The 12,971-nt window shown below is 45.6% G+C and overlaps 1 protein-coding gene and 1 long non-coding RNA gene across 11 annotated transcripts in view; both read right to left on the minus strand.

Moving 5' to 3' along the window:
* Nucleotides 1-2,471: 2,471 nt before the first annotated feature.
* The window catches only part of LOC310675916, a 212,913-nt gene continuing 202,413 nt past the window's right edge, over nt 2,472-12,971 (minus strand). The window contains exon 2 of the long non-coding RNA XR_014510314.1: nt 2,472-3,301. This is a non-coding gene — a long non-coding RNA (uncharacterized lncRNA). The remainder of the gene's footprint in view (nt 3,302-12,971) is intronic.
* EXPH5 (exophilin 5) overlaps nt 4,725-12,971 on the minus strand; it is a 54,378-nt gene continuing 46,131 nt past the window's right edge. For all 10 annotated transcript variants that reach the window (XM_083436040.1, XM_083436038.1, XM_083436043.1 and 7 more), the window contains one exon: nt 4,725-10,997. In XM_083436040.1, the coding sequence (XP_083292166.1) occupies nt 6,412-10,997 (4,586 nt within the window). In that variant the 3' untranslated portion in view covers nt 4,725-6,411. The remainder of the gene's footprint in view (nt 10,998-12,971) is intronic.

Below are 12,971 nucleotides of genomic sequence, written 5' to 3' on the forward strand. Positions count from 1 at the left end.
CATGCGCAGCTCTGGGTCATAGCTGTCAACTTTTCCCTTTTCTTGCGAGGAATCCTATTCGGAATAAGGGAATTTCCCTTTTAAAAAAGGGAAACGTTGACAGCTATGCTCTGGATTGAACTGCTACACTTTAAAAAATCGCAAAGCCGCTTTATTATATAACTCGCCGAAATGCCTCGTCAATAAGGTCTGGAGTGGAGTCTACCAGAATTCTTCCTCAAATTCGATGATAAGCAAAGCAGAAGGTGGGATGAGGGGGGGAAATGCTGGCTTGGTATTGAAGCCGAGCATAGGTATACAGTGGTACCTCAGGTTACATACGCTCAGTGGTGTAGCGTGGGTTGTCAGCACCCAGGGCAAGGCAAGTAATTTGCACCCCCTAACCCGTGGATTTGCGCCCCCTAACCCCCAGATGTTGCGCCCGGTGCGGCCGGCACCCCCTGCACCCCCCACGCTACGCCACTGCATACGCTTCAGGTTACAGACTCCTCTAACCCAGAAATAGTGCTTCAGGTTAAGAACTTTGCTTCAGGGTGAGAACAGAAATTGTGCTCAGGCAGCGTGGCGGCAGCGGGAGGCCCCATTAGCTAAAGTGGTGCTTCAGGTTAAGAACAGTTTCAGGTTAAGAACAGACCTCCAGAACGAATTAAGAATTTAACCAGAGGTACCACTGTATATAGCACACATATAGCATATTAAAAGCCAAGAGCATGGGAGTTGTCATTCAGTGCCAGCACCACTGCTCAATTATTACATTTTGGTAACTAGTGAGGATGCTCAAACACCTCGACCCTTTAGATTATCAGGACTTTGAGATTACCAGTATTGGCCGTGAAGAATAAAACAGCTCATCTTGCTCCTTTTAAGCCAGCCTTGTAAATAAGCCACAAAAGTTGCTATTTGTCTATTATTATTATTAATAATAATATTATTATTATTAAGCACAGGAGACTGCCTTCTCTAGGGATGCCAAGGATTAAACCTGGGACCTTCCGGTATTCAAAGCAGTTGCTCTACCACTGAGCTATCTTATGTATGGCTCTTCCACCTTTTTCTGGGGGGTGGCATAAGGGGGAAAGGAGAACCCTTCCCCTTTGCAGCAGCTCACTGCATTTGCATGCTGGCCACAGAGCTGTTCACCCCTCAGCATCCAGCCTCCTTTAGCAGTCTACATGCAGTTTCCTCCTCATTGATGTGCCAGCAGGCTCCCGCTTAAATGCAAATCGGTTTTGAGCACCGGCTTGATCTTCAGATCTGATTGTGAAGTGTTCCGCATATCCTGCCTTTGGGCACTCCAAGGCAGCTAATTATCCCTTGCTCATGTCTGCAGTGCATCAGGCAAGCTGCTCCTGGAAGGCACTGCCAGTTAAAAAGCTGGCAAGGAACAAAATACAAACACATTACACCCACCGTTCACTTCAACAAAGGAAGCTCCTGTGTGCTCCCCGTTCCCTTTATTCAGGAGCTCCAGACATGCCTGAGTGTCCAACCAACTAGCCTTTTACTTAAGAAGCTGTTTTGCAGCAGGCAAGAATATTTGTCCACCCGGCACAGTACTGCCTCTAAGGTCTCAGGCTGCGCTGCCTATAATCCTTTTAACAGAAGATGCCATTAATGGATGCGGAGTTTGCTAGGATGCAGCTCTTCGCTGAGTCTCATCAGGGTAGTGCTGAAAAAGCGAGAGTTATTTGTGTTCAGGCTGTTGAGAGGAGTTTGCCTTACTCTGCAGTTTTCAGTATTTATACTGCAGGGGAGTATTTATGTGTGGCTTGAAACAGGATTTCTGAGATGTATTTAAAAGTTTGTGGGACAGAACTAAAAAGCAGTGTTCTAGAACCGTGCTTTTGCATGGGGGGAAGAGGGGGGAATAGCTTTTGGACATTTGTGTGAGGCTCAGGAAATGTCTAGTTACATCCCTGCAAGCAGGTCATCAGTAAAGCCAGTTACTCCTTAATATTATTTTATAGTAATAACCTACCTTTCTCTAATAAAATTCAGGGCAAGACAGAGTTATCCCCCACCCAAGCTCTGGCCAGTCCTTGCTTAGCTATGTGGTTCATGTTTCCTTCAGGCGCTAGGCCTACTCCACTTGAAACATAACCCACTATGATTAAAGAGGAAGAAACCATTCACATAGGAATTTCTGTATGCGTATTTGCCACCACTGTTGTGAAAACAGTGTGTGCCTTTGAAAATTAAAAAAACATTTGTAAGAATGGATACAAAAGACATATGAATAAGACAAAATGAACTGTGATTTCAGAAGAAATACACTCCCTTTATTTAAAAATAGTAGTAGTCAATACTAATGGCTTATTTTTAAATCGAAAGTTTTTTCTGCATAAAATGAGAGTGGCCAACCTGCATTACAGGAGCCACAAGCCGGAAGATCATGGCAGAGCCAGAGAATGTGTGTGTGTGTGTGTGTGTGTGAGAGAGAGAGAGAGAGAGAGAGAAAGTGTGTGTGTGTGTGAGAGAGAGAGAGAGAGAGAGAGAGAGAGAAAGTGTGTGTGTGTGTGTGTGAGAGAGAGAGAGAGAGAGAGAGAGAGAGAGAGAGAGAGAGAGAGAGAAGGGTCTGCAGGACTAAATCAGGAGCGGGGAACCTGTGGCCTTCCAGCTGTCGCTGTGACTACAACTCCCATCATCCAAATGGCAGTGCTTGTTGGTGCTGATGAGAGTGGGGACTCCAATAGCATCTGCGAGTGCCACAGATTCCCTATCCCTGAACTGATCTAGCTGGGAGCCATTTCTAGATTGTGAGACAGATCCTTGGATTTCCCAACCATCATGGGGCCATTTTGGCAGCTAAAGCGGGGAGCCCACCTGTCTATCAGGCGAGCAGTTTCTCAAACAGGGCTCTTCGCAGGTGCTGCCAGCCCAACAGGGCCTGCAAATCCTGCTTTCGGCCGGGAGCTGCATCTTCACCTGCTCCAAGCCTTTAGTCATAATATGACGCCAGGTGAAGAGCAGGTGGACGTGGCTTGGTTGAAACAGCTTCAGAGGCAAAACGGGGATGTCTGCTGGGTGTAATTAAACACGCCAGCTGGAGGTTCCCCACTGCCAGAGTCACACTCCTGTCTGCCTTTTTGGTATTGCACTGCTCCTACGTTTGTATGCCAGAGGCAAAACCACATCAAGGTGCACAGGAAGCTGCATATAATACTCTTCATACTCTGGACTTAACTTCAGACTGAGCTGCCAAAATGACTGGCCACCACTGAGCAAGACGGGATGTTGGGAGGCCTGAAAACTCGAGAAAACAGCCCTCTCTGATAGACATCTATTAAAGGGTTGCAGCTATCTCTCTTGTGCTTCAAAACACACATAAAATTTGTGTATACAGTGGTACCTCGGGTTACATACGCTTCAGGTTACATACGCTTCAGGTTACAGACTCCGCTAACCCAGAAATATTACCTCGGGTTAAGAACTTTGCTTCAGGATGAGAACAGAAATCGTGCTCCAGAGCAGAAATCGTGCTCCATTAGCTAAAGTGGTGCTTCAGGTTAAGAACAGTTTCAGGTTAAGAACAGACCTCCAGAACGAATTAAGTTCTTAACCCCAGGTATCACTGTATTGTGTGTTGCACTGCTCATTGCAGCGAAGGCAGCAGATGTGAGAGGTCAAGGCAATATACATACAGCCAGGGCTGGCCCAATATGCTATGGCACCTGAAGCGAGCCACAAAATGGCGCCCCATCCCTTGCTAAGAAAAGGGATGATGTACATGAGGGGGGTGGGATAAATATCTACATTGGAAACAAGGGTAGGAGGAGACCACCAGTGTCTCCCATTCACCAAGATGCTGCTGTAGAGGTTGCTCCTACCTCAGCAAGCAGCAGTGGGTGATGCATTTCTTGAAGGCCAGATCTGCTGCCCTGTGGATGCTGCCACCTGAGGCAGCTACCTCACCTTGCTTCTTGGATGGGCCGGCCCTGGATACAGCGATGACCTACCTTGGTTAAATGAGCAGAGCAAGCCTTGCAGGAAAGGCATATTCTGTGTGTGCTTTGGAGCTTGAATTACAGAAGCAAATGGATCAAGTCTAACACTTCAGCTTTGCTGGCACTCGATAGTCTGCTTGCATGAGCGACGGAACAGCAGAGCAGGGGGACTCTCAGAATTTGGTAGGTCAGCTTCCGTCAGGGATTTATGAGAAACTGGTCCATTGCCTACCCTGAATGGGGTTGCACTCCTCCTGAAAGAGCAGCTTTGCTTCTGGAGAATGCATTCTGGAGAATGCAGCCTTGTCACTGCAAGCCCAAATAACCTTAGTGGTGAGAAGCACCTTTTACCATCTCTAATTGGTACAACAGCTACAAGCATCCCTAGACCAAGAAAGCTTGGCCACAGTACTCCGTGCATTGTTTACTTCTGGACTGGATTACTGTGAAGCGCTCAATGTGGGGCTTGAACCTTGTGCTTGACCCAGAAGCTGCTATTAATGCAGAATACTGCAGCACAACTGGTGACAAGGGAACCTCTCTGCTCAGAGATCCGAACTGTTAGCCTATCCAGACATGTAGAATGTTGACATATATTTAAATCTGGTTCTTAGTTCATGTTAGATTTTAAATATTTTTTGAATGTTTTAAATTGTTGCTTTTAACTGTTTTATGACTGTCAATACCCTCGTTTTATTATTTTTGCAAACCACTTTTGATGTCTTGTAACAATCAAGTGGTATAGAAGAATCTTGCAAAATAAATAAATAAAATCACCACTTTTGGAGTGTTTTCTTATTATTTTATTATTACTTTTAGAGCTTTTTCTGCTTATATAGAAGCTGGTCCGTGGTGTTTCACACTTCTTCTCTGGTTTACATTGCTCACATGAGTAAACTATGGTGTGCAAGAGAACCAGTGAAGTTACCGGGTAGTATATGGACTGACGTTTACGACAGACTTAAGGGTGCAATCCTATAATTTTTCTGGGAATAAGTCCCCTGAACTCAGCGGGCCTTTCTTCTTAAGTAGACATGCATATAATTGCACTGGATATGAAGATGCATCTGCTTGCATCAGCAACAGTGCAAACCAACATTAAATAAATAAAGAACAAAATTTATCTAAATCAAAATTATCATCTTCTTTGCATATATAGCATACTTCAGAAAGATGAGTGAGAATATTAAAAGGGGTTGGGATTTGCTTCCAAATTAATCTCAAAACATTTACAATACTTACAAATATTGTACAAAGCACAAAAAGGAGCACACACAATTCTAGAACCGCTCAATGTAAACACTTGTGCACCACTTATGATACATGCTGAACTTCTTGTCACTTTAGGGTACAAAATGCTATATACATATTAAATTAAGAGTCACATGCCCAATGCACACAGAATATTTCTTGTCAAAATAATTCATATTTAAACAATACAGATATACACCTTGTACTTTAAAATTCTATCAGAACAGTGTACAAACCACTGACGATAAATATGTAGTCCATTCATTATTTCAAGTCATAATTTCAACAGCAATACCACACGAGAAAATAATATTTTAAAGGCACACACTCAACTTGCCTATATACTTTTTTTAACGAAGTATATTCTGTGATTTAAAAATAACCACCTTGGGCACCATTTCTGAAGTGTTCATACTTGCTGTTTAAAACAACAACAACAACACATAAGGCAAAAATTGGGCAAGTGCACTTTTAAGTCACACTTTTTCCCCATGGGAGAGTTTTTTGCACCAGGATGAGTGGGATTTGACATTCTTTTAACTTTGGCTGGGTCAATGAGTTCTTGGGTAACAATCCACCAAGCAGGGCTCCAATGTTGAAATATATTAAACATTAATTTTCTCGCACAATCTAAAGAAAATATATTCACATCAGATATTAAATACACACATATAAGTTACCCAACTCCTTACTGGAGAAAAAGAGGGAGGATGGATGGAGAAGGAAACATGAATGTACATAGGCCACAGAAACTGTGCCAAGTGCATCCTTGATTCATAGACCACTGATACATCCACCCTCTATATTTTGGGTATTTTCTTGCCATTAAATTCAGCACACAAATTTCCCGTTGCTGAATCTCCATACCTGGAAAAGTTTCACAACTGCTCCATATGCAATTATTAAAGGCACAAAGGCCTCATTTGGAGCTGGGAAGAGAGAGCTAATAACCTATTTGAGATCCTTTAGCAACATTTTCATTACTACTACTTTACACTGTCATGAGGGATTGAAATTTGAGCACTGCCGAAAAAGCTCTGTGGTTTGTGAGGTGGTCATGGTAATGTGTGTATTTAGGGTTGGAGATCAAATCAGCACATCTACAGGATCTGACTCAGGCGTTCACACCCAAATATTTTATAAACTACCCAAGGAACAGACAAGCCAGCCTTTTGGTAAAGTTCCCCCACCCCCCTTCATTGTGCCTCATAGCCCCTCAAAGTTCTGACTCCTTGTCGTTCTCATCCAGGTAGTATTCATCATCTGTGGTGGTGCTGGAGTCTGAATCTGAATAATCTGTAGGGTCTTCTCCGTGGACATCAACCGGCTCATTTGGGCGCGAGTCTCCAGCTGATGTGTTTTTCTCAGCGGAACCGGAGCTCAGCAGCTGGGATCTGTTCAAGGAACAATCCTCTTCCTTCCTCAGAGAACTAGAGTTCTTCAGAAGGCACGGACTCCACAACCGTCCCTCTGTGAGCGACCTCTTGATGTTATCCAAGAAAGCCTGCTGCTGCTCTTTCCCAAAAATGCCAAACTCAATTGATGGGTACAACACACGCCTGGAACCAAAGGTCTTGTAGCTTTCGTTGTCGGTCTCCCAGTTCTCATTTTCATCGCAAGACAACAGTTCAGAGTGGGATTTGAACTTCCGATTGTACCTACTGCCGTGGCTTATCAAGTTGCTCCTGGAGGCCAGGCGATCGCAGGGCGCCCGAGTATAGGAACTTTCAGAAAAATGCCGTTCGCGTTGAGCTTTGCTGGGATTTAGGGCTGGTTCAATGTAGGGTCGGCTTAGCTTTCTCAACCTGTTTGGCTCCTTGATGTTTGGATGGTGGTCATATTCTGTAGGGGAGGTCATCTTTTGCGGCGGACAGATCTTTGAATAACTTTTGTTAAGAATGTTTGAGGTATTATCAGATGAAAGTGGGGAAAACAAATGCTCGCCAACATTCACAACATCCTTTTTCATTTGCTTTGAATCTGCGAATATAATTTTGGAGGAACAACTAATATTTTCCAGTCCATCATCCGTTTGGGAATTACTACTTGTTGTGGACATACTTCCTTTTGGAAACAAGGCTGTAGGATTTTGCGGGGTCTCAATTTTGGGGCTCTCTCTTTTTTGGTTGCACAAGTTTGTAAAAGGTCTTCTAACCTCATTGGTAAGCAATGGGGGACCCTCGTTCGTTTGAGGTTTCTTACCATCAGGCTTGTCCAGCACCATGTTGTCGAATTCATCAGCCAGAGGGTTCCTATTCTGGTTCTCGTTTCCTGCTTGGAGAAGTGATGGAGGACCATCAGGTGAAATCAACGTACTATGAGGTTGGCTGATCTCCAATGGAGCGTTGTTCTGTGAAAAGATGTTACCTATGTGTGGCTTGGGACTTGAGGTTTTCTTGCTGGAAAACTTTCGACTTGTTTTGTACATGGCTGCCAGCTTGTTTTTAATGGAAGGCCTGTTTTTCCTTTTTTCTATGTCGCTAGCTTTATCTTTAGTGGAATCCAAGATAAGCTTATTTTCAGCCTCTGAAGAGTCAGGCAGATCTTGTGCGGTCCCTGCAGCCTGGTCTTTAGAGTTCTCTGCAGAGTTCCTCACCAATCTCTGTGCATTTGTGCAATCTTTGTGTAGCAGAGAATTCCGAAGCATCTCCTTCTGTTTCTCTGCATACTCTAAAGAACTCTGGTTTGGTCGGACTGCTGGATCAGCTGTGGAAGTTGCATCGACTTGTAATGTTTGGTTCTGGAACTTAGAATGCACCTTGGCCTCTGAAATGAATGCTTCATCTGTGCTGCTCCCCATTTTTTCACTTCTCGACTGCAATCCATTGCCCTTTTTGGAAATACTAGGGCCTCTATAACACGCCCTTTCTTTGACCTCTACATCTTGTCTAATGTCTGTGGTATTTGATGAGCTGTGGCTTAATGGTGAGTCAACTTTTGACTCTTCCTGCTGTCGAGAGGGAAACTTAAAAATATGCACCTTGCACTGTCTGCTGGTAGTAGTTGCACTAACAGATTCATTCGTGGTTTCACTGGGTTTCGGGTCACCTGAAGGTCCATGTGAGACTACCCTCTTGGAAAATGCAAGGTCTGGCGTTTCTGCTGGAGAGCCTAACACTCCTTCCCTATTATGCAGCAAACTTGGAGAAGCACCTGCTCTTTCCGTGACACAGCAGTCTTCTTTATTAGCATCACCAGAAGTTTTTGCGTTCTGCGACAAATCAGGTGTGGCAGCCATTTTGCCAGGAGAATCAGCTTTTCCTTCTTTTTCTAAGCTGGAAGGAAAAGCCACTCTTCCTAAACCAATGCGGACTTCATATTTCTTCTGCGGAAGCTCAAATTTGCCTTTGGGCGGGGAAGAGTCTGTGCTCTGGTTATCATCTAGAAAGAGGTTGCTCAACGTTCTCGACTGTTTCCGTGGTAAGGTGTAGTAAACCGAAATCAACTCGTGATATTTTACATTATCTTCCTCAATGCTAACTGTAAGTGTGCTGGTGGTTTTGTACTGCTTTAAGGGATTTCCTGCATCAGTTCCCTCGCATTCAGAAAGCACAGAAATTTCAGTTTTGTCTGGACTCTGTATGATGGTGCTTCTCCCCTTGGTGTTATTAGAACCGACAGATTTGCTAGGCTCTTGGGTTATCAGTGAAGGATTGCCTTTAGCTGGTGAAAGATTACAGGAGACATCTTTCGGTGATGGACTTAAGGAAGAATGGGCTGAATTTAGCAAGAAGCTTTTAGCTCTCTGGTTTGGAAATTTCCCCCCCATTCTATTCGATGCAATGGTTTCTAAATTATCTCCCACAGCTCTGTTGTTTTTAAATAAGATTTGCCTTGCAGCAGAAGAGATAGGTTTCTCCGATATAAGACTACCATCAATACTGGCAGATTTTCTAGGTAAGGTGCAATAAGTTACAGGAGATTTGGGAGGGCTGTTACTGGGAGAGCCAGTGACACTATTGCTAGTTGTGTGTTTGACAAACCTATTGCACTTGTTGAAATTTTCAGTGCAAGAACGTGGCAATTCATCGTCAACAAGCATTTTGGGGCCTCTGCTCAAAGCAGACAAACAAATATTCCCAGGCGTTTTGTTGGGTGTGAGAGCTCCCAAGTTTTCCATAGCACGCCCCTCTCGCTCCAAGAGATGAAGAATGGATGTCCTTGGGTTGTTGGCAGTTAACTGAGGGGGAGTTGTTTGATCGAGATCACTATTTATGGCACAATCGCCTTCGTTTCTTCGTCCAGTTCTGTTGTGAATGTTTGATAAATAACTGTTTCCGGTATCTGTTATGGAATCTGACTTTGAACACAGTGAGTGAGGTGGTTTAAGAGATGTGCAGCTTTGTGAGTCAACTGCAGAAGAGTTCTTACAAGGAGGCATCAAAGAATCAGCAGGACTATGTGTGTCCACTGGATCAGAAATTAGTCTTAATGTCACTTCACTGTCCATTTTGTCCATCCGGTCAGCACCCCTCTCCTCTTCTGCTTTGAAGTTTCTCTTAGTTTCAAAGTGTTTAGCCAAAGCCTTTGAGGAAGCTTGACCAGCTCTAACGAAAGGATTTTGTCTTTGCGATGCATATTCCGTTTGGCCATTTCGGACAGATAAATCAAGTGCTGGACAGCTCTGCATGCCCTCTGCATACTTTGTAAACGGTTTGTTTCGTATACCTTCTGAACGATCCATGTGCCTCCTGATGTAATCCGATACGCGGCTCTGAGCATCCCTCTCACCCATTTTTTTCGCATAGGCCCCTTGCCAATTTCTGGGATTCGGCGGAATCCTTTCCACGTCAGCATCAGGGCCGACAAAGACTTCGTCGTTGTAGTAATGGTGGTCAGTGGGCATAAGAAGCCTCTCCTCTATTCTTCCGGAAGGAAAACTCTTGCGGGGGAGGCTCATCCTGCCATGAAAGGATGGGTATCTATAGCGGGGCTTTGAAGCACTCGTTCCCAGCTGATGCAACAGAAAATTCTCCCGGTTGTCAAACCCCAGCGGGTCTGTATGTTTCTCCGCAAAAACGGGATTGCCCATAACTGGCACTGCTCTTCTGTAATTTACTTTTGTTCTGTAAAATTCGTATCTCGTGTCCTTCTGCAGAGAACAAGGGTACGTGTCCTCAAACACTGGGCCAAACTCCATTAACGACTGCGTCCTAAGAAGCCCGTCGGGGTATACAGGATGCTCTGAAGGCGGCGGTGTATTCCATACAATAGATGACAGGGGAGTCCGCCTGGGATGCTGGCGATAGTTCCTTGGTGCGAAGACTCTGTTGCCTTCCAGAGGGTGCTGTGGACTTGCTGGGGAAAGCTGGTCCACAGATGTCAAAGACGGGCGCCTTGCAAGGCAAGACAGAGAGTAACTCCTGCCAACCGAATCCCTGGGCGTGAAGTCCCTGTGTCCGAATCCACTGCTGCGTGGTCCCAGAGGGAGATGCAAGCTGCCTTCTGAGGAATGTCCAAGAGAGCGAGTAGAATTCCCTCTCTTCAAGACAGGGGAGCTTCTGCCATAAACATCCCCGTATGTGCCGTCCTTCGCACGCTGCCTTTTTGTATATGTATCACACGGCACCCTCGGCCTGAATAAAGCTTTTTGTTCATCGGTGGCTCGCAGCGTCCTTGTCCCATCTGACAAAAACATGCTCCGTTCATTTCTCTGCACCCCTCCAAGGAAAGCCGGTCGAGTAAGAGTTGAATAGGGATCGATGTCTGGGGCTCTGGAACCAGAGTCGGCTGGGGTCCTCCTTTTCCCTGCTTCTCCTTGGGATTGTTCCTGCGCCAGCTGGTCATCCAGACTCCCCAGGACTAGGGAGACAGAGAGAGAGAGAAAGAAAGAGACTGATTACCGTATTTTTCGCGCCATAGGATGCACCGGCCCATAGGACACACCTAGTTTTTTTTGGGGGGGGAATAAAAAAAATTATTCCCCCCCCCCAGGCGCGGGGCTGGGGCGGGGGAAGCCTCCCTGCTGTCCCCCGAGCTTGTGGGGCTGGCAGCCTCCAAACCAGGTCGGGGAACCGAAGCCCGGGGCGCGCTGTGCAGCGTGCCCCGGGCTTCGAGATGCAGGCTGCTATCTGCAAGCCTAGGGAGCCCGACGGGAACTCCCGCGGGCTCCCAAGGCTTGCTGAGAGCTTCCTGAAGCCTGGAGAGCGAGAGGGGTCAGTGCGCACTGACCCCTCTCGCTCTCCAGGCTTCAGCGAAAGCCTGCATTCGCCCCATAGGACGCACACACATTTCCCCTTCATTTTTGGAGGGGAAAAAGTGTGTCCTATAGGGCGAAAAATACGGTAATATATACGAACAAAGTCAACTCGTTACTTGTACCATAACATCCTTGTCTAACACATCCCAGATTATCACATTATTCTAGATATTCAAAGAAAACTGCAGCTGAACAACAGGCAAAGTTAAATCACACTGAACAAGTGTCATTCCGGACAAATCTGGGAATGCTGGAATTGGGAACATGTGTCTTTTATGAAGGGTTACAGCATATAAAATACATTTAATTCTTTGTTCAAAACTCTACACTCATTTAAAGTGTGCTTTCAAACTTAATCTTTATCCAGTTACAAGTGTTTTGGGTAAAGCTGACCTCCTTTAACTTTCATGCCCCCTAGAAGAGGAGTGGCCAACTCGAAGGCTGAAACCGGCCCACCAAACCACAGAAAGTGACCCACCAACTTTATCTCCCAATCTGATCCATGTTTCTAGCTATCCCTGCCCAGCATTGGAGTGGAAGAGCTAGAAATGCTCTCTACATGTCTGGATTGCTGCTTGTGTGTTTGTGTGAGGGTGTATGTATGGATGTGCAGTCCTACCCATCTGTCAAAATTGGCCTGCACAAGGTGGCTGAATCTGGGTCCCCAATTCTGGGCTAATGAACTATAGCAACAGTGCAGTAAATCTCTTAAGAACTTGAGAGCTCTGTTGCCCCGTCAACAAGCAGTTGTACATTAGCCTCCTTTAACTGGGGTTAAACATTAAATTTGATTCCAGGTCACCGAGGCATTCTACCTGCCAAGAATGCAGCGAGAGCAATTTACAGAGGATACTTTCACCCTCAGGGATGCCAAGGATAATGAGCTACTTGTACCCACCTGCACAGCCCAAGTCTAGAGAGCTACACAGGTTTATTTTCCTGCCTTCTTAAAAGTCTCTTGTTCAGACATAACTCTAGGTTAATACTAGCCAGGATCTTTGCACCAAAGCTGGCATGTGGACTGGGCAGAGGGCAGAGGAAAAGGACTGGTAGAGACCTCCACCCCAAGAGGCTTCCGGGCAGGAGGAAGATGAACGCAAGTATGAATGCAAGTTGGTGGTGTTGGCAACGGACAGGACACACCCCAGAAGAAGAAGCAAAGAAGCTGGGAAATAATGGAGGATGAGAAACAAAAGCAAGCTAGCAGATGCTCTAGTCCTGGGAACAGAGACAGGACTCAGAAGTGGGAGAAACAGTACAGCAGACAGTGGACACTACGTCCCTTGAAAGACCGGTAGAACTTCCTCCTTCTCCAAGGACCAGGTGATTCCTTCACATCTTAGAGCAGAAGACCAAACAGAGAGAGGAAGATTCTGTTGCCGGCCACCGTAGGCAGCAAGGAGGGGTTTGGAAGCTAGCAAGTACCATAAAGGGGGGTGGGGGTGAAGTGGGCACTCTCGAGACTGAGGGGAGCATAATTCATGGTCTCTCTGTGTATTCTGTTGATTTAAATAAAAGAACTGGAAGAAGCTGTCTACATCTCTGATTTCACTAGGCAGCGAGCCTGGGAGTTGTGA

This window comes from Podarcis tiliguerta (assembly GCF_965153285.1).
Source record: "Podarcis tiliguerta genome assembly, chromosome: 4".
Classification (NCBI taxonomy): domain Eukaryota; kingdom Metazoa; phylum Chordata; class Lepidosauria; order Squamata; family Lacertidae; genus Podarcis; species Podarcis tiliguerta.